The sequence below is a fragment of the Geotrypetes seraphini genome, chromosome 3 (assembly GCF_902459505.1).
Source record: "Geotrypetes seraphini chromosome 3, aGeoSer1.1, whole genome shotgun sequence".
Taxonomy (NCBI): domain Eukaryota; kingdom Metazoa; phylum Chordata; class Amphibia; order Gymnophiona; family Dermophiidae; genus Geotrypetes; species Geotrypetes seraphini.
In genome coordinates, this window is record NC_047086.1 from 363,856,855 (window position 1) to 363,882,997 (window position 26,143).

Genomic DNA, 26,143 nt, shown 5'->3' on the forward strand with positions numbered 1-26,143 from the left:
CTGCTTATTCCTATCCGAAACCTGGTTAACCTCAGAATCCGATCCCTCCATCACAGAACTCTGCCCAATGGGTTATAAAATTGAATTAATCTGCAGGAAAAAAAAACGTGGTGGAGGCCTAGCCATCATACTCAAAAACAACATCAATATAAAGACCCTAGACAAACACTCCACTCCCCACCTAGATCTCCTAGCCTGTCAATTATCCGAAGATTCTCTCATAGAAACTCTAACATGCATCCTCTGTTACTCAACACCAAGAAAATGGAATGACAACAAACAAGCGCTTGAAGAATTTATTTACCAGAACTCCCTAACATCACCTCATAACCTTCTCCTAGGAGACATAAACCTCCATCTAGAAGATCACACCTCAAAACAAGTAATAAATTTACTCTCATATCTCAATGCACTAAACTACCAGATCCTCAATCCCCAATCCACACACGAAAAAGGACACCAATTAGATCTTGCTGCTTATATGACCCAACATCCTCACAAACCCAAAATCAATATCTCTAATGGGGCATGGCACCCCTCCCTTTGGTCAGATCACTATAAATACACCTTTGACATCAACTGGCCTCAAAGCATTAACAAACAACCTCCAATAAAAACCTCCTTCAAAACACGCCAAAAAATCGAACCCTCCATATTCTGGGATAAAGCAGACCACGCCACCACCAACATAGCTCCCAACGAATTTATATCCCAATGGAGATCCATAAGCGAAACCATTCTAAATGAGCTAGCCCCAGAAAAACTAAAATTCAAAATATGCAGACCTTCTGATAAATGGTTCGACACCGAACTTCTCCAATCTAAAAAGCTCTGCAGACAACTAGAAAGAGTCTGGAAAAAAAACAAGAGTTTAGAACACACTAAAACTGCATGGAGATACCAAATTAATCAATACAAAACCAAACTCAAGGAAAAACGAAAAGCCTACTACTCCAAAATGATAGGCAAAAAAACCCCAGACACAAAAAAGCTATTTAATCTAGTAAAGAACCTCACAGATACCAAAACTTACCTCTCCACCCAAGGTATCAACCCACCAACAGCCATCCACCTAGCAGACCATTTCAAAAACAAGATCACCAATATCAGATCTACATTCATCAACACACACACCCATCTAGAAAAGATAACAACAAACCCATCAACTAGCGAAGCCATCGTAGCAGACAGAAGCTGGTCCGATTTCCCAATTCTAGTCTGGTCGGATATGAACCGACTCTACAATAAATACAGCCATGCTTCCAGTGACCTAAATAATTGCCCCACCTACATATTATCAAACGCCTCCACTACATTCAAAACCAACTTCATGCTATGGATTCAAACCACATTGACAGAAGGCCAATTCCCACAGGACCTAGGAGAGATCTTAATCACTCCAATCATAAAGGATCACAAAGGCCCAATAGATAGCCCCTCCAACTACAGACCTATCGCTTCAATACCATTGTATGTTAAAATAATAGAAGGCCTAGTGGCACAATACCTCACCGAATATCTGGAAAAACATAACCTACTCCACCCCTCACAATCAGGATTCCGAACTAACCATAGCACAGAAACACTACTTGTCACATTACTAGATACAGCCCGACAACACATCAGTAAAGGTAAAAAAATGATATTAATACAATTAGACCTCTCCGCAGCATTTGACCTAGTTGACCACACCTTACTACTACAAATTCTCGACGCCATAGGAATCTCAGGCAAGGTCTACAAATGGTTTCAGGGGTTCCTCAAATCTAGAACCTACAGGGTAAAATACAATGATATAAAATCAGAACCATGGACAAATCCCTGCGGAGTTCCACAAGGATCACCTCTCTCACCTACGCTCTTCAACCTCTTTATCTCCTCCCTAGGAGCCACTTTAGATACCCTAGATCGGGGGTCGGCAACCTGCGGCTCCAGAGCCGCATGCGGCTCTTTTCCACCTTTGCTGCGGCTCCGGTAGTGTGTCACGCAGGCATGCAGCTTAAGTCCGGCGTCGCGGGGGAAATAGCCATGCTGAGCAGTGAGCTCAGCACATACACTGATGAAAGCCTTGCTTGCTGATTGGTCCGGCGGCCCCGCCCCGCCGGACCAATCAGCAAGCAAGGCTTTCATCTGTGTAGTGCTGAGCTCACTGCTCAGCATGGCTATTTCCCCCGCGACGCTGGACTTGTAAGGTGCACGCCTGAAAAAGAAATCATCCTGGCCGGGGTCGGTGTCATGCTCCGGAGATCTACAGCCTTCCTATCTCCCTCTCCCTTCTACCTGCTTCCGGCCACATCCCCTGCTCCGCGGCTCTCTTCGGCAACTCAGCAGCAGCTTCTGACGTCGGGGCCTACCCTCTGCGAGTCCCGCTTGTTTCAACTTCCTTTTTCCACAAAGGCGGGACTCGTAGAGGGAAGGCCTCGATGTCGGCAGCTTGTCTTGATCACTGCTGCTGACGAGTTGCTGAAGAGAGCCGCGGAGCAGGGGGGTGTTGCCAGGTGCAGGTAGAAGGGAGAGGGCCAGATGCAGGACTCGTGGGTGAGGGAGGAGAAGAGAGAGAGAAAGAGAGAGGGGAGGGAAACAAAAGGAAATCTTTCATACTGGGCTGGGCCGGAGTGGAGGGAGGGTGGAAAGATTCTAGCTACAGGGTGCAGTAACAAAGGAAAAGGGGGGAAAGCTGAAAATGGAGATAGTGACACAAAGAAGAGAAAGGGTAAGCAGGACCTACTGAATAAGGATAGAGATACAGAGGGGACATGAAGAGGAGGTGAAATAGAGACATAGAAGTAATGCTGAAAAAGTGTGTGGGGGGAGATAAAGACATTGAAAGGGCAAATGGTGAACATGGCGTAAAGATAAGGACAGAGACAAATGAAGATTCTGAAAAAGTGGTGAGATAGGGATATAGGTGAGATGGACACAAAGAAGGGTGATGCTGGAAAATAGGTGGAATGGTAATTCTGACAGACACAGAAGGGAAATGCTGGATCAAGGAGAGATGGGGCTCAGGCTGGATGGAATGAGGAGAAATGCCTTGTTGGCCCGGAACTTCCTCTCCTACGTCAGAATTGACGTCAGGGAGCGGAATGCTGGTCAGCGCAACACTTCTGCAGGGAAAGCTTGGGACGGCGGTGGCTTGGGGGCTGTTCCCCGATTGCGGTGGCAGCAAACCGAGTGGCTTGGGGGACGGCACAGAGACAGAAAGAAGGGGGAACAGGGAGACAGAAAGAAAAAGTTGGGGGAGAGAATGAGGTCTGGAGGAGAGGAAACATACAGGAGGCTGAAAGAAAGGAAGAAAGATTGGATGCACAGTCAGAAGAAGAAAGTGCAACCAGAGACTCATGAAATCACCAAATAGCAAAGGTAGGAAAAATGATTTTATTTTCAATTTAGTGATCCTGTATATAGCATTAAGATAAGAAACAATATATGCAGTGTTAGATTTGTTTTATAATGGTTTTGCGGCTCCAAGTTTTTTTTTCTTTTCGAAAACGGGTCCAAGTGGCTCTTTATGTCTTAAAGGTTGCAGACCCCTGCCCTAGATGTCACATCTTTCAGCTATGCTGATGACATCACCATAATCCTCCCCTTCGACCCATCAGAAACCACCACCACAACAAAGCTAGAAACAACCTTAGACACAGTAGAAAAATGGATGATGGATCACAAACTAAAACTAAATTCTGAAAAAACAAAATTCCTTTTGCTCGAAAAAGCCCAAACTCCTACCATCACTGAACTGAAAATCAAAAATACCAAATACCCAATACAACCCGAACTAAAACTCCTAGGAGTTACGATAGACAGATGTTGCACAATGCAGCCCCAGATCAACAAAACAACCCAGAAAGCTTTTCTAACCATGAGAAATCTCCGTAAAATCAGAAAATTCTTTGACCAAGCACAATTTAGACTAATCGTCCAATCCCTAGTCTTAGGTCTGCTGGATTATTGCAACTCCCTATATCTTCCTTGTCCAGCCACTATGATAAAACAACTCCAGACCATACAAAACACCGCCCTCAGATTGATCTACTCACTCAAAAAATATGATCACATAACAACTGCCTTCTTAGACTCTCACTGGCTACCCATACAAGCACGAATCCAATTCAAATTCTACTGCCTGATATTCAAAGCATTACACGGCTCTTCCCCCTCCTATCTAAACAACCGCTTAAACCAAATCTCCACCTCAAGACACAGAAGAACCTCGAACCCTTTCGCCTTCCCTCCACTCAAAGGCACACATCGCAAGAAAATGTTTGACAACCTTCTGGCAACACAAGCAGCAAAAATCAACCATTCCATCTCCAATCTTATGACAATATCAGACAACCTCAAAACATTCAGAAAAGAAATCAAAACCCTGCTTTTCAAAAAATTCATCCAAATATCTTAACCCCTCCTCTTTTACCTCCAGAAGATTCACCTACCTTCAGATAACCTTCCCCCAAATTACCCACCTTAACACCTTCCAATTAAACAAATACCATCAATAGATTGTAACCTACCCTCTCTAACTGCATTCCATATGTATTTTTCATACAGTTCTTCACTGTCAGTTTAATTTCCATCCTATAAGTTCACATAGAATTTTTCTTTTTTCAACCATCTTTATTTTCTCTTCTTTATTAATTTCCAGGTACTTTAGTTAGATTGTGAGCCTTCGGGACAGTAAGGGAATTTTTAAGTACCTTCTTACTTCTCATTTATAATCTTAATGTATATTTTCTTCAAACCGCTTAGAACCTAACGGATGTAGCGGTATATAAGAAATAAATTACATTACATTACATTACTAACCTCCACCACTGTCTTGATGACATGAAAAACTGAATGACATTCAAGAAACTCCAACTAAATGCCTTAAAGACAGAACTCCTCTGGATCAGAAAGAAGAATACCTGCTTCACTCGACCAATGCTGTGCTGGGAATCCACCTTCCTAACAGCAAAAGATCAGGTTTGCAGCCTCAGCGTGGTACTAGACAGCCACCTAGCCCTCTCAACCCACATCTCTCAGGTAGTCTTCACTTCTTACTACTACCTTTGCCAACTCAGAAAAATCAAACCCTACCTCTCAAAATCAGATCTGGCCCAGCTCCTCTATGCCTATGTGTTCTCAAGGATGGACTACTGCAACGCTATCTTCAATGGACTCACCACGAAAGACCTGAAACGCCAACAACAAATACAGAACTCAGCAATCTGCCTCCTGAACAAACTCAACATCTGTAACCCCATCACTCCAGCGCTCTGTGATGCGCACTGGCTATCAGTCAACAAACGTTGCACCTTCAAAGCCCTAGTAATAGCACATAAAAGATTCTACCACAAAACCCCAAACTACTTAGCAGCCAAGCTACAACCATACTTTCCCAATCGCTCGCTCTGCTCTGACTCAGAGAGACGACTCTGCATCCCCACAGGAAGATCTCTCAAACTAGAAACAGCAATCAAACACTCATACAGGCACTTTATCCCTCGCTTGTGGAACCAACTACCTACTCAGATCAGGCCTTTTGGAGAGCAACTAAGATCAGGCCTTTTGGAAAGCAACTAAGACCTTCTTTTTGTTAGAGATACTGAATGAACAGACTCCTTGTAAACTAACCCCTTCGAAAGCTACTATCTGTATCCTCTCGTCCCTATATAATTAGTAAACTGTCTCTTTGTATGCTTCTATCGGTATCCTCTCTTCCTTTCATAGTTCTTTTGTCCTCTGTAGTCCCTGTCTAGCTTCATGTCCTCTCCTACACTGTGAATGTTCTTTTATAACTCATTCTGAGCTGTTCGGAGGACGGGATAGAAATCTAAATAAATCAATCAATCAAACCCATGAGCAAACAAGAGTATATGGCAACCAGTATGTACATGCAGAATAGCTGAAGAGGTCTTGTGGGCTGCAGCCAGATAAACGGCAAGGATAAGAGATTACAGACAGAAAAACGGCAAGGATAAGAGATTACAGACAGGGAAGAACTCTAGAAGATATCTGGAACCAAAAACAGTAAAAGGTCAGTGGAGCTGTTAACAGCTTATTTGGGCCCCAGAAAAACACACTTTCTGCCTTTTATGCTAGTAATATAGTATACCTGAAGGATCAAAATTAGAGACGAACATGAAGATTTTACCTTCAGCAGTCCACTGCTTAATGCATCCAGTCAGAAGTCCCAAAGAGCTTGTCTCTACAGCAGCTGATAAGATAGCCTGCAGTTGCTCTTCCTAGTCAGTACACAAAAATATACAATGTGTTTTACATTTTTAAAGTTGTTTGCTTTGGAATCATCAAAAAAACTACTACAATACTAACAATGTAATAACAATACAATGTAACAATAATACAATGCTTTGGAATCATCAAAAAAACTACCACCATACTAACAATGTAATAATACAAAGTCACAACATAATATTTAAGATAACATTCCATTTATAATCTGTTGGCATCTTGCATATTTAAAATTTTGGGCCAGATATTCCGCCTGTGGTGGTCAGGAGTTTTTATGCCACTGACATCCACTGGTTGAATTAAGCCTGGATATTCAATGCTAGGCCACCCACTAAAATTTTGCCAGCTCAGGGGATTTAAACCAGGCAGAAGCCTCTCCTGCCCAGTTAAACCCTTTTGAATATTGGGTACCTTTCTTTTTAAGTGGGTTTCGTGAATTGCACCATAAAGCCACTGTACTTGATAATTTCATTGTCAGGTAAATAACATTTTTAAAAAAATGCTTTTTTTGGTCTCCGTATATTAAAAAAAGTCCATCATTTATTTCATCAACAACATTTTGCTACATTAGTCCAAGCTACCATACTTGCACAATTGAATTACTGTAACTCTCTATGTCTGTTTGAGTAAGGGTAATTTGAAAAGATTAAAACCGATTCAAAATACAGCAGCTAAATTGATCTATAGAAAAAGGAAATATGGCTACGTCTCCCCTCTTCTGAAGGCATTTCACTGGCTTCCAGTTTATTTTAGAACTAGTGTTTTAGCCTGTTACATTAACGGGTGCTAGTAAAGCCTCCTTCCCTCACATGGTCCCTTCCATAGTTTGTCCCACCCCAAACCTCCGAAGCCAACTTGCCTGCCTGCCATCCCCCTGTGCAGTAGAACTCTCCCCCCACCCACCCCCCGCCAGCAGCACCTCTTCCCTGCTCCCCCTATCCAGCAGCTCCTCTTCCCTGCTCCCCCGGTCCAGCAATACCTCTTCTCTGCTGCCCCTCACTGCCTTCCATAGTTTGTCCCACCTCCACCCTCCGAAGTCAGCTTGCCTGCCTGCCATCCCCCTGTGCAGTAGAACTCTCTCCCCCCCCTGCCAGAAGCACCTCTTCCCTGCTCCCCCTATCCAGCAGTACCTCTTACCTACTCCCCTGGTCCTTCTTCCCTGCTCCCCCGGTCCAGCAGCACCTCTTCCCTGCTGCCTCTCACTGCCTTCCATAGTTTGTTCCTCCCGCACCCTCCGAAGCCAACCTGCCTACTAGCCATCCCCCTGTGCAGTAGACCCTCTCCCCCACCACTATCTCCGCCGTGCAGCCGACTCCATTGACACTCCCATTGAGACAACCGTTAAACCTCCGGCTCCAGCAGCGGCCGCATCACATTAAAGACGCTGCTTCGCAGCCTTCCCATGCTCTGATTTCTTCTGACACAGGCACGGTGTCACGGTGAGAGGGTCAATGGGGTTTCGTGTGCGCTGGGAAAGGGTGCACGGGAGATGGGGGGGAGGCGGCGAACGATGGCGGCGAAGTTACAGTGAGGGAGGGAGGGAGTAGAAGCACGCATGCGCACTCTTGCCTGCGGGGCCCTACAGCTCACGGAAAATGGAAGCACGCAGGTAAGAGTGCGCATGCGCGCTTAGGATTTTATTATATTAGATTCAATTTAAATGTGCAAGCATAATAGTCAAAATCTTACATGGAGCTTTTTTTTTTCCTTTTGTTTCAATCTCCTTTAATTCTTTACGAACTATAAAACCAAGAATTTCTCAACTATATAAACTCTCTTTTCCTTTACGTAAAGGAATGAAGGTTTTAGGTTATGTTTCCCGTTCTTTTACATACATCTTTACTTCAATCTGGAATGAACTTCCTGTTGAGATTAGAACTACTTTCTCTCTATACAGTATACTTTTAGAAAGTCTTCAAAAACATTACTTTTTCAACAATCAATATATGAAAAACCTTATTGAGGATTTAGGAATATACTTTTGTTATATCGATTAATAACAGATCTCTTAAATTAGCTTCGGTTTCCATTTCCTCATTTCTTTATGTTAACCGAGTCAAGCCCCTAATTTAGGAGAAGATCCAGTATATAAACCCAAGGATTGTACTGAGCAATGAAGAAAAAGAGAATTTTCAACTGCTTGTTCTGCTGTGCAGGATTTTGGAAGTGTCCGTCTGATTGAGCCCTCATCATTTTAACCAAGGTGTTTGTTTTTTTGTTTTTTTTTAATATCAATATAGCGTTTTTTTTTAATATCAATATAGCTGTCAAAAACTAACAAGGCCATTGTACAGAAACATCTGATGATCCCTTACTTTTTCATGTTTGAATTTTAATTATGATCTCCCCTATAGATTATCCCAGCCTCAATGGAAGTCTAATGTAGCTGTCTCACCACTGTGTTTCTATTACTGTTCCATGTAATTTACCTCTGTGTAGCTATGGCTTAACCATGGCAGTCTAATGTAGTGGGCATCCTGAAAACCAGACTGGCTTGATGTGTCCCAAGGACTGGGTTGAGAACCTCTATTTAAGCATGTACAAAGCCTGCCTTCACCAAATATAATTTGTACTCCCCTGTAAATGTAAGAAAATCATAAGATTCAAGATGGCACTGTGATGGTAGGACATGCTGGAAGGTAGCGCGGAAGGCCACATTGAAAAGATGAACAAACTGGGTTCGTGTCTTGAGCGCTTACTGGTCATACCTTATTTCGGGGAACAATGAGGAAAAGGAGAGGAAAAGTACGGGAGCCTCCCCCGGTGGCACCTTCCAATCCGGGAATGAGACAGACGACTCGACTCTTTTCAATCTCCAGCAGGACTGGCAACTTCTCCTCTTTCAGTCATGCCCAGAACTTTTGTCTCGGGCAGCAGTTTGAACAGGGCATCTTTGAGCCCCGTAGAACGAATGGCACTTCCTCCTCCGGGTAAAAGTTTTCCAGAGGTTCAGTGTTTGGTAGGGGAACCCGAGCAGGGGGGCAGACCTCTTGGAGTTTGCTTCAAAAGGAGAAGACCATCAGATGCAAGCTGCTTCCAAAACCTTTGGTCAGGAAACAGTGAGTAATCTTATAGAAGCTAAGACCAAGGTAATTTTTGAGGAACAAGAAATAAGTCCTGCCGCTGTGATAATTTAGTCCCTGTGGGATGCCATTAATGTCATAAATTCCTCTCTAATAAAAGAAGTTAAACAAAATACTTTGGATGTGAAAAATATTGCTCATGCAGTCTTGATTCAAGCACAGACTGCTAATCAACATGGTCAAGAAGTGGACTCCTTAAGGTCTAGAGTCCAGGCAGTGGAGTCTTGTGAAGCCTTGATGGTAAAGGATAGAAATTATATTGCAAGGTGACTAGAATACCTAGAGAATCAATCAAAGCATTCAAATTTATGATTCTTGAATTTTCCTAAATTTCCACTGGTTTCAGCTATGGAAATGTTCAAGAAATATCTTGTGGCGATTTTTGAAGATGCCATTAGAGGCACTTCTGATTATTACCCACATGCAGTATCTTCAAGTTCAGAGTATTTCGGCTAACCTGGAGGCTATAGCTAAAAAAGACCACCACCTGGGACTTATGGCCTTTTTAGAGTCCTCTTTGGAAGTTATTACTCTCAGAACGACATTGCTGGCGACTTTTGCATTTGAACTTGACCGTATTAATGTGCTGAAGTTTTCCTTCAGAAACTTGGACTAATAGTTTCTAGGATCTAAAATAAGAGCTTTTCCTGATTTAGCACGAGATACTCAGGAAAGACGTACAGCCTTCCTAGCCCAAATCTGCTAATTTGTGTTGAGATTTCCTTGCAATTATAGCACAGTTACTTACCGTAACAGGTGTTATCCAGGGACAGCAGGCATATATTCTCACATGTGGGTGACGTCATCTACGGAGCCCCGGCGCGGACAGCTTTTCAAGCAAACTTGCTAGAAGTTTCAAGTTTGCACACTGCACCACGCATGTGCGTGCCTTCTGCCCACTAGAGGGCGCATCCCACCTCGTGGTCCTCAGTTCCATAACTAGCTTAGAAGCCATCCCCGGGGAGGTGGGCGGGTTGTGAGAATATATGCCTGCTGTCCCTGGATAACACCTGTTACGGTAAGTAACTGTGCTTTATCCCAGGACAAGCAGGCATGATATTCTCACATGTGGGTGACCTCCAAGCCAAACCAAAAAGGGCAGGTGGGAGGATGGCAATTTTAAGAAAACAGATTTTGTAAAACTGACTGGCCAAACCGGCCGTCACTCCTGGACAGAGTGTCCAGACAGTAGTGAGAGGTGAATGTATGAACCGAAGACCAAGTGGCAGCCTTACATATGTCTTCCATCGGGGTGGAACGGAGGAAGGCTATCGAAGCTGCCATTGCTCGGACCTTGTGCCCCGTGACTCGACCCGGGGGAGGAAGGCCAGCCTGAGTATAGCAAAGGGAGATGCACGCCGCCAACCAGTTAGACAGAGTGCGCTTGGAAACTGGGTGCCCTAATCGATTGGGATCGAAGGACAAGAATAATTGCGGGACCTTCCGATGGGACTTGGTGCGTTGAAGGTAAAATGCCAACGCCCTCTTACAGTCAAGCGTGTGAAGCGCCGTCTCGCCAGGATGGGAGTGGGGCTTAGGGAAGAACACAGGAAGGACAATGGACTGATTGAGGTGGAAATCAGAAACAACCTTCGGGACAAACTTAGGATGGGTGCGGAGGACCACCTTGTCATGATGGAATACGGTGAAGGGTGGGTCCGCAACCAAGGCTTGTAGTTCCCCAATCCGCCTAGCGGAGGTGAGGGCAATCAGAAACACCACCTTCCAAGTCAGAAATTTCAAGAGGGACTTGTTGAGTGGCTCAAAGGGTGGTTTCATCAGTTGAGCTAAAACCACATTCAAATTCCATACGACTGGGGGAGGTTTGAGCGGGGGACAAACCCTGAGTAATCCTTTCATGAAGCGTGTCACCAAGGGATGGAGAGACAGAGGGCGTCCATCCAGGTGTTGGTGGAAGGCGGAAATCGCACTAAGATGGACACGCACCGAAGTGGTTTTCAGGCCAGAGCGCGACAAATGGAATAAGTAGTCCAGAACCGAGGGTACCGGGGCCGATACCGGGTCCAGGAGGAAAGAAGAGCACCAGGTGGAAAACCTGGTCCATTTCTGCGAATAGCAAAGCCTCGTCGAGATCTTGCGGGAGGCTTCCAGCACTTCCCTCACTGATTGAGACAGGTCCGGAGGGGTCAGGGAACAAGAAACCAAGCTGTCAGGTGCAATGACTGCAGATTGGGATGTAACATGGATCCTTGATTCTGAGATAGCAGAGAAGGACCGACAGGCAGAAGAAGGGGTTCCCTGGCGCTGAGTTGGAGCAGTAGGGAGAACCAGTTCTGACGCGGCCACCGAGGAGCTATGAGAATCATCGTGGCCGTGGACGATCTGAGGTGTACCAACGTTCGCATGATCAGAGGGAAAGGAGGGAATGCATAGAGGAACTTCCCGTCCCAATCGAGAAGGAAGGCATCCGCCTCCAGACGATCCCGCGAGTACATCCGAGAACAATATAGTGGTAGTTTGTGTGCCTCCGGAGAGGCGAACAGATCTACCTGTGGCGTTCCCCAGCGAGCGAAGACCTCGTGCAGAACTGCTGAGTGTAGAGTCCACTCGTGGGGTTGCAGGAGTCGACTGAGTTTGTCCGCCAGACAATTCAGTTCCCCCTGGATGTAGACCGCCCGGAGGAAGATGTTCCGGGAGGCCGCCCACTCCCAGAGGCGAAGGGCCTCGGAGCAGAGGGGCCACGACCCCGTTCCCCCCTGTTTGTTCACATAGTACATTGCTACTTGGTTGTCCGTGCGGACGAGGACCACCTGGTCCTGTACTACGTGAACGAAGGCTCGAAGTGCTAGGAAGATGGCCCGAAGCTCTAGCACGTTGATGTGACAGCGACGGTCCTCCGCCGACCACAGGCCCTGTGTGCGAAGACCGTCGAGGTGGGCTCCCCACGCGTAGTCCGAGGAGTCCGTGGTCAGAACCTTGCGAAATGGGGGAGTGCGAAACATTAGTCCCGTGGACAGATTTGAAGAGTCTGTCCACCAACTTAGCGATTTCCGCAAAAGCGGAGTCACCGAAATGAGGCGCGACTCCGGATCGCACTCCTGGCGCCATTGTGATGCGAGTGTATACTGAGGGATCCTCAGATGCAGCCTCGCAAATGGCGTGACGTGTACCGTCGAGGCCATATGGCCGAGCAGCATCATCATGCGCTTGGCCGACACCCTTGGTAGTTGAGAGACCTGGCGGCTCATCCGTACCAAGACTTCCAACCGTTGGGTCGGAAGGTAGGAGCGCAGGCGCACCGTGTCCAGCACCGCACCTATGAATTGAAGAGACTGAGCCGGCCTCAACTGAGACTTTGGAAAGTTTATCTCGAATCCGAGGGTTTGCAGGAAGGCAATAGACTGTCGGGTCGCTGAGATAACCTCCTCCCTGGTCGGGGCTTTGATGAGCCAGTCGTCCAGGTAAGGGAACACGTGGAGCCCGCGAGACCTCAGGGCTGCCGCCACTACTACCATGCACTTCGTGAATACTCGTGGGGACGCGGCCAGGCCGAAGGGCAGGACTCTGTACTGGAGGTGTAGGTCTCCCACCTGGAATCGTAAGAATTTTCGGCAGGTGGGGTGCACCGGGACATGGGTATATGCTTCCTTCAAGTCGAGGGAGCACATCCAGTCCCCTTCCTCCAAGAGAGGATACAAGACCGGGAGAGATAGCATTCGAAATTTCTCCCTGGCCAGGCATTTGTTGAGCTTCCTGAGGTCGAGTATGGGGCGCATGTCCCCGGTCTTTTTTGGGACCAAAAAGTAACGGGAGTAAAATCCCGTCCCCCACTGGTCCTTGGGGACCGGCTCGACCGCCCGAAGCTTCAGGAGAGCTTTGGCTTCGGTCAGAAGGGTCGGTAGTTGCGACCGGTTGCACCAGGCTAAACTTGGGGGACTGTCCGGTGGTGAGGACACAAAATTGAGCGAGTAGCCTTCGGAGACGATCCGGAGCACCCAAGCGTCTGAGGTAATCGCGGTCCATGCCTTCCGGAAGGACCGAAGACGCCCCCCGATAGGAAGGGGTTCTGGTGAGGGTGCGGAGGGGAACCCGCCCCGTCCGCTCAGCCCGTCAAAAGGGAGGCGCGGGCTTAGAAGGGCCCTGCGCCGGGGCTTGGGTTTGTCCCCCTCTGCCTCGTTGAGACGAACGTCTCGGAGGCGGTCTTGAGAAGGACGGGGTCGACTTCTGGGGGTACCGGCGCGGCGGAGGCCGGAAAGGTTTCTGTGGCGGGGGCCTAGGTTTGGGGCGGACCAGGGATGCTAAAGAGCGTTCCTGTTCCGACAACCGTTTGGTCGCCGCCTCCAAAGACTCGTCAAATAACTCGGACCCCACACAGGGCAGGTCTGCAAGACGTTCCTGCAGGTTTGGGTCCATGTCGAGGGTGCGAAGCCAGGCCAAGCGGCGCATGGCCACTGCGAGGGCCGACACCCTCGAAACCAGCTCAAAGGTGTCGTACACTGAATGGAAAAGGTACAACCGCAATTGAGACAGGTTGGACATAAACTTATCGAATCCTGCTCTTTTGGAGTCCGGTAACGAGTTCCGATATTGAGGAAGGTCCTTCACCATCCCACGCAAGTAGGAGGAAAAGGTGAAGGAGTAATTTAGAACTCTGGTGGCCATCAGAGTGTTTGAATAGAGGCGACGGCCAAACTTGTCCAGGGTCCGCCCCTCCCTGCCGGGTGGAACCGCCGCAGAAACCCGTGAGGGCTGTGATTTTTTAAGGGCAGATTCCACCAGGAGGGACTGGTGGGAGAGCTGCGCCTTATCAAACCCTTTCGGGGGAATCGTCCTATACTTTGATTCCATTTTTGACGGGACAGACGTGCCTGTAAGAGGGCTCGACAAGTTCTTCAGCCAGGTCTGCAGGAGGACACTGTTGAGAGGGAGTCTAGGTACCTCTCTAGGGGGAGTGGGAAGGTCCTGTTCCTCTAGAAATTCCTTGGAATATTTGGAACCTACCATCAGGTCAATCCCCAGGGCTTGGGCCATGTCCTGGACAAAAGATGAGAAGGAGGACGGCCTAGCCTGGGGGGACGGGGTTCTCGACCGTCCCACCGAGGAGCGGGGGGAGGCCTCATGGGAATACTGAGGATTCCTAACCGATCCTGAATCCCAGGATCCTCTCTCCACGGCCCTCGAGGGGGAGGGTGAAATCATCCTCCTAGGGGAGTCCCTGGGGGAGGATCCCGGGGTCCGTGGGGTCCTCTCCCGTTTCCTCGGCGAGGCGGCGCGGGAAGACTTTCCCCGAGGTGAGCGGAGGAGCCTCGGATTATCGAGGCGCAACTCCGACACCTGCAGCGCCTCGCCCCCGAACGACGAGGAACGATCGCGCCGAGGCGAGCCCCGGGGTCGCTTAGGCTTCCTCGATCGGCGCCTCGTCCGAGGTCGCCTCGAGGGCGAGGCGTCCGGGGAAGATCCCGAAGCCGAGGAGGAAAGTCGGCGCACTCTGCGGAACTTTTCTTTTGGGCGGACACTGCGCTCAGGAGGCTCCCCCGAGGTCGAGGTCCGGGGCGGGGCCGAGACCGAGGTGGACGGGGCCGCAATACCCGAGACCGAGGTCGCCGAGGCCGGGGCTCCCGAGGTCGAGGGAGCCGAGACCGGGGCCTCCGAGGCCGAGGGCGCCCCGGCCGAGGTCGACGTCGCCGGGCCCGCAGCACGCTGCAGCACTTCCAGGGCTCCCGACAGCTCCGATGAGATCAAGGCTCGAAGGAGATCCTGGAAGGCCGGAATCCCCACGAAGGTGGGGAGTTCCGAGTCCGGGGCACACTCCCTGGAGGGCGACCTCGGTCTCGAGTATTCCCTCGGGGTGTGCGGAGTCGAGGTCCGATGCGGGGCCGGGGTCGACCCACCCGCTTTGGCCTGACTCGAGGATGGCTTCTTTGCTGAAGGGGATGGAACAGAGGACTTACCCGAAGCTGGCTTCGATGACGACGGCTTCGAAGATGAGGGCCGAGGCGACGCCGAGGCCCCCGAGGACGCCGAGGCCGAGGTCAAGGCCGGGGCCGAAGCCGGGGCCGACGTCGAGGCCTTGGGCGGCGCGTCGACGGCGAACAATTCCGCCATTCTGGCCTTACGGCGACGGAGGGCCCTGTTCTGGAAGGTAGCACAGCGATCACACGAGGCTGTTGGATGTTCGGGCCCAAGACAGACAATGCACCACCGGTGAGGGTCGGTGATGGAGAGTAGTCTCTCACACCGGCTGCATTTCTTGAATCCCGTAACAGGACGGGACATCGACGAGAAAAAGAAGAAGGCCGGGAACGACCGACGTTCCCCGGCTCAGGCTTCCGGGAGCCCCCGGAGCCCAACGAAAAACAATTATTATTTTTTTTTTTTTTTTTTTTTTGTAAGACGGACGAAAAATAAAGCAGCACCGCGATTAATCCGATCAATAAACAAACTAAACGCGGCAGCTAGAAGGCAAAAACACTGGAGCTCAGATCCACAGGGCTTTCTTGCTCCGCGGAAAAATTTGAACTGAGGACCACGAGGTGGGATGCGCCCTCTAGTGGGCAGAAGGCACGCACATGCGTGGTGCAGTGTGCAAACTTGAAACTTCTAGCAAGTTTGCTTGAAAAGCTGTCCGCGCCGGGGCTCCGTAGATGACGTCACCCACATGTGAGAATATCATGCCTGCTTGTCCTGGGATAATATATAGTTCTTGAGGGTAAAAGGTATCAATTCTTTGATCCTAAACAACTGGAGGAATTCTTATTTGCTAGAGATGGAATTAATGTTATAGTATGAATCCCATATGTTCATTGTTTGGACTATCAGGGAGGGAGGTCTCAGAGTGTCTTTCAAAGTTGAGTTAATTATTACTGAGATTAATATTTTCCTAAATCTTGGATAAAAATTTTTGGATGTAAGTAGTAAATGCTTTCAGATTGTAAATTGAGTTTCAACGTAGCACAGAAATTTCTGTTAAATCTCCATTGTTAGTGATGTAGATTTGAAAAATTAATAAAGATAAATATAAGTAAAGTAAGTAAAAATCATAATATAAAGAACTAAATTACAGTATGTTTTAAATGACTGTTTAAAAAATATTATAATGCTGTATGCATCTTCTAGATCAGTGTTCTTCAATGCAAGGCTTGGGGGTCAATGGCAGCCCCTGGAGACCTAAGGGGCAGCCCCAATTGTCATTTTGTTTTTTTCCCCCAATACTCTCTGCTTCTCTATCCAAGCTTAGGTCAGAAAGGGGGAAGTGGATGGAAGGAAGAGCTAAATGCTTGACAGACATTTCTCAATAGAAGAGAATGGATTTGGAAACACCCACTCCCAATACAAAGTTTGATGGACACACCCTAGAGGCACTCCTTCAGCTCATTTAAATGCCAAGCGATCCCAACATAAAAATCAGTGAAGACCACTGTTCTAGATCTACATGCAATTCAATATGGCCTCACCTGGCTTAAAATAGATGGCTGGACATCAGCAAGCCTTGGGGAGAGCAGGCCAGCAACAAGACACCTGTGATACCCATCAGGTATGGTTTCACTTAAAGAAGGACCAGATTTCTTCAAAAACTGCAGAGTCTACAAAAAATAAATACAACTAGCTGAAGTAAATCAGACAACTATTGTGATTCACATAGTTAAATATACCAAATTTTGTAGCAGGGTGAGAGCAATGTGTCAGGGCCAGCACAAGCAGTGCAGCAGCTCTTAAAGGATTCTGGCAGAAGAAAGCACAGCCCATTAACATTTAATTTCCTGTGAACTGTAATTTTTTGTTTTAATACTTTATTTATTATAGTTTCAAAATATGAAACAAAGTAATTTTCCACATTTAACAACAAAGGCAAAAAGAAAACATCCTATTCATACACAAAGTAGCTAAGTCCACAGCAAGAAAACTATATAGAAACCTACAATGAAAAAAAATCTCAAAGAAAACAGCACAAAGGGGCTCATTTTCAAAGCACTTAGACAAAGTACCATAGAAACCTATGTTACTCTGTGTGTCTTAGTGTTTGAAAATGAGCCCCATAGTGTGCAATAGTTCTGCTATCTATATATCCCTAGATACTTAACATAACTTCCTAACTTTTCTAATTGACAAGGATCAAACAAACATAGAACATTCTGGTATGTAATTAAACATTTACATGGAAATTTCAGGAAGAAGGAAACTCCCATGGTCAATAAGTGCAACTTAAATACAAATTTTTCATCTTTTCATCTGAGTAGCCCTAGTCACATTAAAAAAATTTGTAATTTCTGGCTACAGAAAGTATCATTCTTATTTTTAAATATGCCCTAAGAATCTTAAACTTTAACATTGAGTATCCTAGTTTCTGTACATATTAAAAGAGTAAAATAGACTTCTATTGTATCTCCCCTCAGTCGTCTTTTCCCTATGAGAAAGAATCCTAAACTCTTTAGCCTTTCCTCAGAAAGTCAAAGAAATGCGGTGACCAGGATTGCACAATACTCAAGGTGTGATCCCACCATGGAGCAATACAGAGGCAGAATGGTTATTTCTTTTACACGCTACTCCTTTCCTAGCAGTTAACATTCTATGCTTTTTTGGCTGCCACCATACACTAAGCAAAAAATTCCAACATATTAACCATGTTGACACAAATCTTTTTTCCTTAATGGCAGCTCCTAATGTGAAACTTAGAATCATATAGCTATAAAGCAGTGGTTCTTAACCTTGTTGGAGGTACTGAACTCCACCAGTTTCATATGCGTGTTCACCGAACCCTTCTTTATTGGAAAAATAAAATATGATTTTTACAAATTCAAAACATAGGTATACAGTGAGGGAAAAAATAATATCAATTTTGAAAACAAAAAAGTTCTCCTATATTTTGAATAATAATAACATAATAATGAAATTTACTGCAAATCAGTGTGACTTCTGCTGTTGCCTCTCAGAGACCAGTTCAGAAATGCACGGCTTTACCTTGGCAAGTGCCACTCTCATGTCATTTTCGCAACAAAGTCTGTTCCTTTTCTTCGTTTTTATGTCCAGCATCCTCGAAAAGGATTGCGCGCTATATGAGTCGGAGGTGTGTTTTGACCTCTGCCAAACCCACGAGACTGACTCACCGAACCCCTGGGGTTCGGTCGAACCCAGGTTAAGAACCACTGTTATAAAGGGAAGATTTGATTTTATCAGCTAATTTGCTTTACTTTAGACCCTCCAGATTATTTTTCAATATACATTACTTTGCACCAATCAATATTAAGTGCTAGATTCACTAAACCTTTTGATCCTGTACCAACAATCGTAAAACCAGTTTTACTGGTTTTGCAATCATTCCCTGACCCAACCTGATTCACTATACTGCTACCTGATCAATCTCCTATCCGATCCAACTCATGAAAATTAGTAAAATCCCATGCAAAATAGCCAAGCGATTGATTCACTAACAATTGCTTGGCTATTTGCATTGGGTTTAACTATTGTCAAACCCGACTGCTGCAGACCTGTAGGTAACTGTGTTACCCAAAAACAAGTTTATCAAGTTTATCAAGTTTATTAACAAAATTTGATTAATCGCCTATTGTAATCACTAAGCGATGTACATTACAATATATAATAAGATAAAAAGAAGTTCACAATTTAACAACAAACATTTGACTAAAACAAACATATAGTTGGGAAGGAAAAAATAAAAGTTACAATTTTCGTTTAAAATAAAAAAGTGGAAAAAAACAATAGGTCAAGAAACACAAATCCTTTTCAATCAAAATCCTACCCAAAACAAAATGATTGCAATGTATAGGGCTAAAGGATATTTCTTAAATTACTTTATATTGTTTAAAATATGTAAAAATATATACCTTCAAATTCCCTTTTTTTATTGTTTAATGGTATAGCTTAACTTATGTTGTATTTTTAAAAATACATACACCCAATTACTAACTGTGGTCTGCCTGGTTTAAAATTTTTTTTTTTTAATGGCACTAATATTTTACATGTATTATACATGCAAAATATCAAGTCGATTTAAAAAAAAAAAAATTTTTTTTTAAAGCCCCCCACCGACCAAGTGCTCCCTCCACCTCAAAAAAAAAAAAAAAAAATGCCCCACCCCCAAAAAAAAAAATTAGGGCAGGATACCCACTCCCTCCTGCCATCGGGCCCACTCCTGACTTACCCCCCCAAAAAAACACAAACAGCAGGAGGGACGCCCTCTCCCTGTTCCCCACCTCCCTCCCCGTACCTGGAAGGGAGTAGGAGGGGTGCTCAGTCCCTCCTGCTCCTACAACTCCAGTGAAGCGTCTGAGGCCTTAGGCCCCGCCCTGGTGCATCATGTGATGCACGGGGAGGGACCTAAGGCCCTGATTGGCTAAGGCGCATCAGGCTCCTCTTTTTTAAATCGGGCAGATATTTTGCGTGTATAACTGTCCAATAAAAAAAAAAATTCCCCCCCAACAAAGTGCTCCCTGCCGCTGCCTGCCAATCAGGGACTTCCTTAGGCTGCTCCCTAAGGAAGTCCCTGATTGACTCAGGCACCTCAGGCTTCTCCCAAGGAAGGTGGGCATCCGTCAGGTTCCCAAGGACAGCAGGCAGGCACTTTGTTGAGGGGGGGGGTGCTTTTTTTTTTTTTTTAATCAGGCAGTTATTTTGTATGTGTAATACCTGCCTGATTAAAAATTTAAAAAACCTGGCAGAAGCCCCAACAGCACTGACAGGAGGCTGCTTCTCCTGTCACTACTGTCAGGGCTCTGTCCCGACTCAATTGCTCATTGTGCTCACATTTGCATTTTGTTTTCCCGCCTGTTAGAGGATGTAAACTTAAAAAACATCATCAACAGTTTTTCTCATATCAGGCAGCAACATGGGGCAAGGATTTAAAACAACTGCTTCTGCTTGTTGAAATTTACGGGGAATTTAGAAAACATCTAAAAACAGATTTGTTCTTGAAATATTTAGGCAGCTGATTTGTAAGAATTTTATTATGCATTATTCAGATTTTTAGGGTATTAGCTATTGGTTTATAACATATTAGTTCCTTTTACTTTATTGTATTATTTTTTTAACTATTGTAAATCGCATAGAACTTTACGGCTTTGTGGTATATAAATTATTATTATTAAATACATACAAATCATTTGCAAGCAAAAAAGATAGTGAATCAATCGCTGTTTTAAAATCGGTCAACAGCGATTAAATCACTATCTTTAGTGAACTGGGCCTAAATGTCATCTACCATTTGAATGCCCAGTCTTCCTACCTCCCACGATCCTTCTACAATTTCTCAATGGCCACATGCAATTTCTTGGAATAATTTTGTGCCATTTGTAAATCTGATCACCTCACTCATTGTTCCAATTTCCAGATTATTTATAAATATGCTTTAAAAAAAAATCACCGGCCCCAGTACAGATTTGTGTGCTACTCCACTATTCACCTTACTCCATTGAGAAAACTGTCTAAGGACTAGATTTTCAAAAAACCATTTAAAAAACCAACGGGCTACGACTAGTAGTGATAACAAGGGGAAAGCCGAGAGTCGATCTGACCTCGACACATCGGACCACAGTATCGAGCAAGGATACTGAAACAGGAAAGGAAGATAGTGGACTAGAGGCAAAATGGACACTTTATGGACATAAACCCAAGGATACAGTACAGGGACCCGAGAGGCAGGTAGAGCTAAAGAGCAAGACATGGAGGACAAAGCCGGAACCAGAGGGCTATCAAAGATCAAAGAAGCGGGAGGAGGACGGGATAGACACACCACAGGAGGCAGCCCGTGAGGACACCAGCAGGAGCATCAAATCAAGAGTAGACCCAAAAGAAAAGGTAACTAACCAGGACTTAAATTGCCTATATACAAACGCTAGGAGCCTAAGGACCAAAATGGGGGAGCTAGAAGTTATAGCCAGAAATAAGGACCTAGACATAATAGGAATCACAGAGACATGGTGGTCAGAGGACAACAAATGGGATGTGGCCCTGCCAGGGTACAAACTCTACAGGAAGGACAGGGAGCACAAGAAGGGGGGTGGAATAGCACTGTATATAAAGGACTACATTCCTTCATCCAGATCAGAAACAACAATAAGGGCAGACAGTCTGGAGTCACTATGGGTTAAGCTAACAGGAGGGGAAGGAGCTGACATCAAATTGGGACTTTACTATCGCCCACCAGGACAGCCAGAAGCAAACGACCTGGACCTGGAGGCCGAACTGAGGCAGGTGTGCAAAAGTGGAAGGGTGGTGGTTATGGGGGATTTCAACTATCCGGGAATAGATTGGGACATTGGGCACTCAAATTGCACAAAAGAAACTAAATTTATAGAGGTGATAAGAGACTGTTTCATGGAGCAGCTGGTCACGGAACCAACGCGAGGGGATGCCACTCTAGACCTAATCCTCAACGGGCTAGAAGGACCCGCAAAGGAAGTGGTGGTACTAGCACCGTTAGGGAACAGCGATCACAACATGATCCAGTACAAATTAAACATGGGAACATCAAAGGTGAAAAGAACCACAACGACAGCACTCAACTTCAGAAAAGGAAACTACAAAGACATGAGGAAAATGGTAGGAAAAAAGCTCAGCAACAGCTCAGGGAAGATGAAGACCGTAAAGGAAGCCTGGACACTGCTTAAAGGCACAGTGCTCGAGGCACAAGACCTGTGCGTCCCAAGGTTCAGGAAAGGGTGCAAAAAAAATCGAACTAGAAACCCAGCATGGATAACAACTGCAGTTAATAAGGCGATAAGAGACAAGAAATCATCCTTCAAGAAATGGAAAAAGGAACCAACAAGGGAGAACCAGGAAGAGCACAAAAGGCACCAGAAAGAGTGCCATCGAGAGGTCAGGAAAGCAAAGAGAGAATATGAGGAAAGACTGGCAGGAGAAGCAAGAAACTTCAAACCCTTCTTCAGGTATGTGAAAGGGAAACAACCAGCCAGAGAGGAAGTGGGACCACTGGACGACGGAGACAGGAAAGGAGCGATAAAGGAGGAAAAAGAGATAGCTGACAGGTTAAACAAATTCTTCTCGTCAGTCTTCACCAGAGAGGACACATCCAATATCCCAGAACCTGAGGTGATTATAAACGGGGAACACGACGAAAAGCTGGTACAACTAGAGGTAAGCAAAGAGGATGTCCTCAGACAGATAGATAGACTGAAGAGCGACAAATCACCAGGCCCAGACGGCATCCACCCAAGGGTACTAAAAGAACTGAGAAACGAAATAGCAGAGACACTTCGCCAAATATGTAACCTCTCCCTAAAAACTGGAGAGATCCCAGAGGACTGGAAAATGGCAAATGTCACGCCCATCTTTAAGAAGGGATCAAGGGGTGACCCGGGAAACTACAGGCCTGTGAGCTTGACCTCAGTTCCGGGAAAGATGATGGAAGCAATGGTAAAGGACACAATCTGCGAACACATAGAAAAAAATGGGCAACTGAAGGCGAGCCAGCATGGCTTCTGCAAGGGAAGGTCGTGCCTCACAAACTTGCTGTACTTCTTCGAGGGAATAAACAGCCAGATGGATAAGGGGGAATCCATAGACATCATTTACCTTGACTTCCAAAAAGCCTTCGACAAGGTACCTCACGAACGGCTACTAAAAAAGCTGTGGAACCACGGGGTGCAAGGGGATATCTACCGATGGATCAAACACTGGTTGGCAGGCAGGAAACAGAGGGTTGGAGTAAAGGGACAATACTCAGACTGGCAATGGGTCACGAGCGGAGTTCCACAGGGGTCGGTGCTAGGACCTCTATTGTTCAATATATTTATTGACGATCTGGAGACGGGGACAAAATGTGAGGTTATCAAATTTGCTGATGACACCAAACTCTGCAGCAGGGTTAGGAACAAGGAAGACTGTGAAAACCTGCAAAGGGACCTAACGAGACTGGAAGACTGGGCAAATAAGTGGCAAATGAGTTTTAACGTAGAAAAATGCAAAGTCATGCACGTAGGGAAAAAGAACCCGATCTTCAGCTACAAAATGGGGGGAACACCGCTAGGGGTGAGTAACCTTGAAAGGGATCTGGGGGTGATGGTTGACACATCACTGAAACCATCGGCGCAATGTGCGACAGCCTCAAAGAAAGCAAACAGAATGCTGGGCATCATCAAAAAGGGTATCACAACCAGGACGAAGGAAGTCATCATGCCGCTGTATCGCGCAATGGTGCGCCCGCACCTGGAGTACTGTGTTCAATACTGGTCGCCGTACCTCAGAAAGGACATGGCGGTACTCGAAGGAGTGCAGAGGAGGGCGACTAAACTGATAAAAGGTATGGGAAATTTCTCTTACGCTGAAAGGTTAAAAACGCTGGGGCTGTTCTCTCTGGAGAAGAGGAGACTTAGAGGGGACATGATAGAAACCTTCAAAATCCTAAAGGGCATAGAGAAAGTGAATAAGAACAGATTCTTCAAACTGTGGGGAGCCACAAGCACTAGGGGTCACTCGGAGAAATTGAAAGGGGACAGGTTTAGAACAAATGCTAGGAAGTTCTTTTTTACCCAGAGGGTGGTGGACACATGGAACAAGCTTCCGGAGGAGGTGATAAGACAGAACTCTGTACAGGGGTTCAAGGAAGGTTTGGATAGGTTCCTGGAGGATAAGGGGATAGAGGGGTACAGATAGAACTTGAGGTAGGTTATAGAAGTGGTCAGTAACCACTTCACAGGTCGCGAACCTGATGGGCCGCCGCGGGAGCGGACCGCTGGGCGGGATGGACCTCTGGTCTGACCCAGTGGAGGCAACTTCTTATGTTCTTATGTTCTTATGATTGTAAAAAAGCGAGCCATTCTCCCAAAAAATACTCATGCAGAGAGCTTGGCAGAGAGTAGCGAAGACTCGCTAAATTTTCATGTGCCCATCACTGGTTACACTGGTGGGCACATACACAGAACCAAAATAAAAACCCACAACAGTGGGAGAGATGCCTAATGTCTCCCACTGCCAACCAACACCACTCCCAACTCCCCCCAGCGGGAGAGATGTCCAATTTCTCCTACCCAACAGTCAGCAGGAGAGATGCCCAATCTCTCCCGCAAAAATGACCCCCTCCCCCCCCCCCCCGCCAGCTAGCCCACCTCTTCAAGATGGCAGACCTTCCCCTCCCCAGTGCATCTTGTGATTTTTAAGAATCCATCGGAGTGCTCATTTCAATGTTGAAGAGCCCATTTGCATAGCAGTGTTGGAGACTGCTAGAAAACTCACTAAAGACAGAGATAATTCGTTTTGATAATCCATCGCTAAAATGCACGCAGGCTAAACTGTAGGAAACCAGTTTAGTAATTGTTAAATTTGAGAATTTGGACCTAAGTTACTCTATTTTCTTTTAACCAGTTTGCAATCTACAGCATGACACTGTTGCCTATCCTACTGCTTTTTAATTTCTTCAAGAGTCTCTCATGAAGGGTTTTGTCAAAAGCTTTCTGAAAATCTAGATATAAATTATCAACCAACTCACCTTTATCCATATATTTGTTCAAGCCTTTAAAAAAAAAAATGTAGCAGACTAGTATCCCATTAAGGCACACTTTTCTACAGTTTAGGAATTCTATTCCTTATATAAAAGTTTGCAGAGCAAAATAGGAGATGGAAGCCTCACAGATATGCAACAGCAAACAAAGAAGCGAGGCATCAAGTAAAGAGATACAGATAATATATGTGTAGACAGAACTACACATGGACATATTTTGGTAACTATGTCTACATCAGGAGTCCAATTACAGTGGAACCTTGGTTTACGAGCATAATTCGTTCCAGAAGCATGCTCGTAAACCAAATTGCTCGTATATCAAAGCAAGTTTCCCCATAGGAAGTAAGGGAAACTGCTTTGATTGGTTCCACCTCCTCCCCCCCCTCCACGAGGCTACCGGCGCTGCTCCATTCTCCCCCCCTTGAGGAATCAGACGCTGTTCCAAACCCCTCCCCGCGATCCAGCTTCCCCCCCCTGCGAACCGGCATCCCCCCCCCCGCTCGCGTTGCCCCCCCTCCACCGCGGTCCTACTTTCCCCCCTCCCGAGCAGTCAATGACACCTTTTACCCGACTTGGCACCAGTGCCGGTGCCCGAAGATCCTCCCTCTTCTGGCGCGGCTGGGCGGTGCGTCGGAGATCCTCCTTCTTCTGGGCTGGGCTGCGCTGGACTGGCTTTGAGCATTTGCGCATGCTCAAAGCCTTCTGGTCTCGCTCTTTCTGAGATTGAGAGCGAGATCAGAAGGCTTTGAGCATGCGCAAATGCTCAAAGCCAGTCCAGCCCAGCCCAGCCCAGCCCAGAAGAAGGAGGATCTCCAATGCACTGCCCAGCCCAGGCCGCGCTAGAAGAGGGAGGATCTTCGGGCACCGGCACTGGTGCCAAGTCGGGTAAAGGGTGTCATTGACTGCTCGGGGGGGGGGGGGGGTTGGGGGGGAGGGAAGTAGGATAGCGGTGGAGGGGGGATGCCGGATAGCTGGGGGGATGCCGGATCGCCGGGGGGGGGGGGGCGCTCGTACAGCGAGGCAAACTCGGTTTACGAGGCACCAAGTTTGCAAATGTTTTGCTCGTCTTGCAAAACACTCGCAAACTGGTGCACTCGTAAACCGAGGTACCACTGTACTTGGTTCCTCACTTCTTTTGTTTGCTTTATACAAGTCTACCATTTTCCCAGCACCAACATCAAAACCACTAGTCTATAGTTTCCTGGATCACTCCCACTACCCTTTTTAAACATTAGCTATATGTAGCTACTTTCCAATCCTCAAGTACAATGGATGATTTAGTGATAAAATTACAGACCTCCCATTATAAATCTGTAACGTGTTTTTTAGTTCATTCAGTACTCTGGTGTACATATAACATGCAGTCCAGGTGATTTGTTACTCTTTAGTTTGT

General features: G+C 46.3%; 1 protein-coding gene across 2 annotated transcripts in view; it reads right to left on the minus strand.

Annotated features, from left to right (window-relative positions):
* The window catches only part of AHCTF1 (AT-hook containing transcription factor 1), a 368,321-nt gene that overhangs the window by 213,463 nt on the left and 128,715 nt on the right, over window positions 1-26,143 (minus strand). For both annotated transcript variants that reach the window (XM_033936331.1, XM_033936330.1), the window contains exons 12-13: window positions 16,733-16,861; window positions 6,137-6,227 (exon numbers count right to left, since the gene is read on the minus strand). In XM_033936331.1, the coding sequence (XP_033792222.1) occupies window positions 6,137-6,227; window positions 16,733-16,861 (220 nt within the window). The remainder of the gene's footprint in view (window positions 1-6,136; window positions 6,228-16,732; window positions 16,862-26,143) is intronic.